The 3153-nt window shown below is 48.3% G+C and overlaps 1 protein-coding gene across 1 annotated transcript; it reads right to left on the bottom strand.

The window, feature by feature from the left end:
• Positions 1-533: 533 nt before the first annotated feature.
• LOC144678208 (storkhead-box protein 1-like) lies at positions 534-1029 on the bottom strand. Its single transcript, XM_078538075.1, has 2 exons — positions 957-1029; positions 534-914 (listed from the first exon to the last, which is right to left on the bottom strand). The coding sequence occupies exon 2, from the start codon at positions 842-844 to the stop codon at positions 545-547; it is 300 nt and encodes a 99-aa protein (XP_078394201.1). The 5' UTR covers positions 845-914; positions 957-1029; the 3' UTR covers positions 534-544.
• Positions 1030-3153: the final 2124 nt, after the last annotated feature.

Genomic DNA, 3153 nt, shown 5'->3' with positions numbered 1-3153 from the left:
ATCTCTCTCCTCTCTCCTTTTCCCCAATCTCTCTCCCTCTCTCTTTTCCCCAATCTCTCTCCCTCTCTCCTTTCCCCCAATCTCTCTCCCTCTCTCCTTTCCCCCAATCTCTCTCCCTCTCTCCTTTCCCCCAATCTCTCTCCCTCACTCCTTTTCCCCAATCTATCTCCCTCTCTCCTTTTCCCCAATCTCACTCCCTCTCTCCTTTTCCCCAATCTCTCTCCCTCACTCCTTTTCCCCAATCTCTCTCCCTCACTCCTTTTCCCCAATCTCTCTCCCTCTCTCCTTTTCCCCAATCTCTCTCCCTCTCTCCTTTCCCCAATCTCTCTCCCTCTCTCCTTTTCCCCAATCTCTCTCCCTCTCTCCTTTCCCCAATCTCTCTCCCTCTCTCCTTTCCCCAATCTCTCTCCCTCTCTCCTTTTCCCCAATCTCTCTCCCTCTCTCCTTTTCCCCAATCTCTCTCCCTCTCTCCTTTTCCCCAATCTCTCTCCCTCTCTCCTTTTCCCCAATCTCTCTCCTTTTCCCAGTCTCTCTCTCCGCGGGATCACTCACCCATTGCTCTGATGCGGAATCCCCGGGGTGGTCTCAGTGCTCTCCGGATCCACGCTTCCTTCACCGCCTCCAGTTCTTGTGTCCTCCCGCCCAGCAGCAGGATGGAGTTGTCCAGCCATCCGAGCAGCAGGAGGCCGGACACGGCCTGCACTAGCCGCCTGTCCCACACACTGCGCCCGTTCTCTGCCTTCAGCTCCTCCAGCAGCTGCTGCCCGCTCCGGCCAGGCTCCACGGCCGCTTCCCGCACTCCCAGAACCAGCGCCAGCGAGCTCCGGCTGAACAGCACCGACATCGCGGTCTCGGCCAGCACTCACTGCCCAGGTCCCGGCCTGGACGCTGCTGCCCGGGCAACCAGGGCGGGCCTGACACTCAACCATCTCCATAGTAACCGGGGCGGGCCTGACACTGTCAATCAACCATCTCCATAGCAACGGGGGCGGGCCTGACACTGTCAATCAACTAGCTCCATGGCAACCGGGGAGGGCCTGACACTGTCAATCAAGCAGCTCCATGGCAACCGGGGCGAGCCTGACATTGTCAATCAACCAGCTCCATGGCAACTGGGCTTTAGCATGTGGCAGGGTATGTGACTCAGAACCAGAGGTGACTCCAGAAATGATGTCCTGAAATCAAAATGTTCCTGGTTTAGATTGTCCAGGAGCCATGAGGTCCTACAAAGTTAATGGCTAAAGGTTGGTTTGTGCAGAGCTTCCCAGTTTGTTGAACAGACCTGCCTGCTTCAAATTTGGAAAGTGGGCATCAAGTGAGCCGGTAGATAAAGGTTGTTGGCATCACAATAGAAGCAGGGGATAAGCGGGCCTGACATCAGAACCCTTCACAGCATCGTGTGGCATGGTCATGCGGGAAGTGGGTGGCACAGTGGCACCCCTCAGAGGACATTGTCATCCATGCCCCAAGCATTCCTAAATCAGAGTGCTTCATAAGATTATGCCAGTGTCATAAAATCATAAGAGCATAAATCAGACTTTAAGAAGGCCATCTGCCTTTCAAGTCTACTCTGCCATTCAACAGGATTTTGTCTGATCTTTCACCCCACAACACCTTACCACACTATCTACATATCTTTTAATTAACTTATCGAAAATTTATTGTTCTGTTTTGAATATTGTTACAGTCAAGAACTGGTAAAATGGCTCCCCGCTTTTCCCACTCCTCGTTTGAACACAATAACCAATTCAGTGAGTGTCTAACTGTTTCTGTACTGTGACTGTAAAAGACTCATACAGACAGGTTTTCTTGTAAGTTTTTCAAACGAAAATTAGTTCTGTTGTTAGAATCACATCACTCAAGACTGAATTTATCTTTTACAAATGGAAGGACTTGGCATTATCTGTATATCTGGGTGCTAACCTGGGATTTTTTTTTTTAAAAGGTCATAAGTTCACCTTGGAACTGTCAACAAGCTGGCTGCTTCCAAGAAATCACCTGACCTTTATGCTGCTTGAGGAAGATCTGGTTGTTTGTTTTGAACTGCAATCACTTTAATTGATGGGGAAAAAACTCAAAAGGCAAAGGTTGGTAACTTACTGGAATTCACATGGAAGAGAGAAAAAAACATAAGTTTTGAACCTCCTGGTTTAGAATGCTGTCTTTTTGGGAACAGCTGAGGAAGGCAGGCTTCCCTAACTGTGTATGTGTCTCTTCCTCTCTCTACCTTGCCTGCAATTGTGTGTTGCTATCAGCCTGTAGCCAAAGAAACCTCATCTGAGTGTAACTGGTCTGCCCTTGGACTTGCAAAGATGAGACCAGTTGGTGAGAACTTCCAGACGTACACCGGGACCAACTGCCCATCTTCACATGAGAACACTCCAGATCGACAGTGTCGAGGCCCGGCAAGCTTTATCCTTTAATTTATAACACCCATCCTCTAAAGCCCATCTCTGCAGAGAGACTCTATCTGTTTGTCCTTTGTTTGTCTGTGTGTGCTGGGAATTTGTTAGGAAGAGATAGATAGTTATACTTCCCGATTACAACTGTGTATTAACCAGTACTTACAACCTGTTAACAGAAGTTTTGTTTCATAATAAACAATCGTTCTGAAAGATTTATTGAAAGAAGCCTGGTTGAAAACTCTTTTATTCTGGGCACCAGTGGGAGAAATAGACGATTGGCTATTTTGGTGAGAAAATTAAACTTTTAACTTAATTGTACAGCCTGTGGAGTAGTGGGGCTTGATAATTCACACATTCCTCCCATCCCGGTCGTAACGTTATATGGATTAATGGCTTAGGTGGCTTCAGACTGGTCTTTCTGAATTCTGTAACAGAACTACTTAAAGATGTTGACAGATGGTTTCTATTTGGTCTTCAGGAGTCAGCAGCTGCTGGGTTGGTTTTTTGATGCTGCCCTCAGCAAATAGCTGGTGAAAAAGGCACGGCAGGAGCTTCAAGGATGGATGGAGAGAGAGGGAGAGTGCTCACCTCATCTTTTTTGGTGTCTTTGTTCTGTTTTCCGGCCTGGAGAAAAACAGTTTCTTCAACACAAAATCATCACATGAACCCACCCCCCCCCCCCCCCACCACCCTCACCAACTGACCAGTTACCCAAACTTATTGCAAGTTGATTCCAGATTCCAGGTCC

This window comes from Cetorhinus maximus, unplaced genomic scaffold (genome assembly GCF_964194155.1).
Source record: "Cetorhinus maximus unplaced genomic scaffold, sCetMax3.hap1.1 HAP1_SCAFFOLD_3798, whole genome shotgun sequence".
Taxonomy (NCBI): domain Eukaryota; kingdom Metazoa; phylum Chordata; class Chondrichthyes; order Lamniformes; family Cetorhinidae; genus Cetorhinus; species Cetorhinus maximus.
This window is presented reverse-complemented; position numbering and strand designations above follow the sequence as displayed.

Bases quoted from the DNA above. Each gene is read 5' to 3' on its own strand.
- LOC144678208 (XM_078538075.1), bottom strand. From the start codon at position 844: ATGTCGGTGCTGTTCAGCCGGAGCTCGCTGGCGCTGGTTCTGGGAGTG.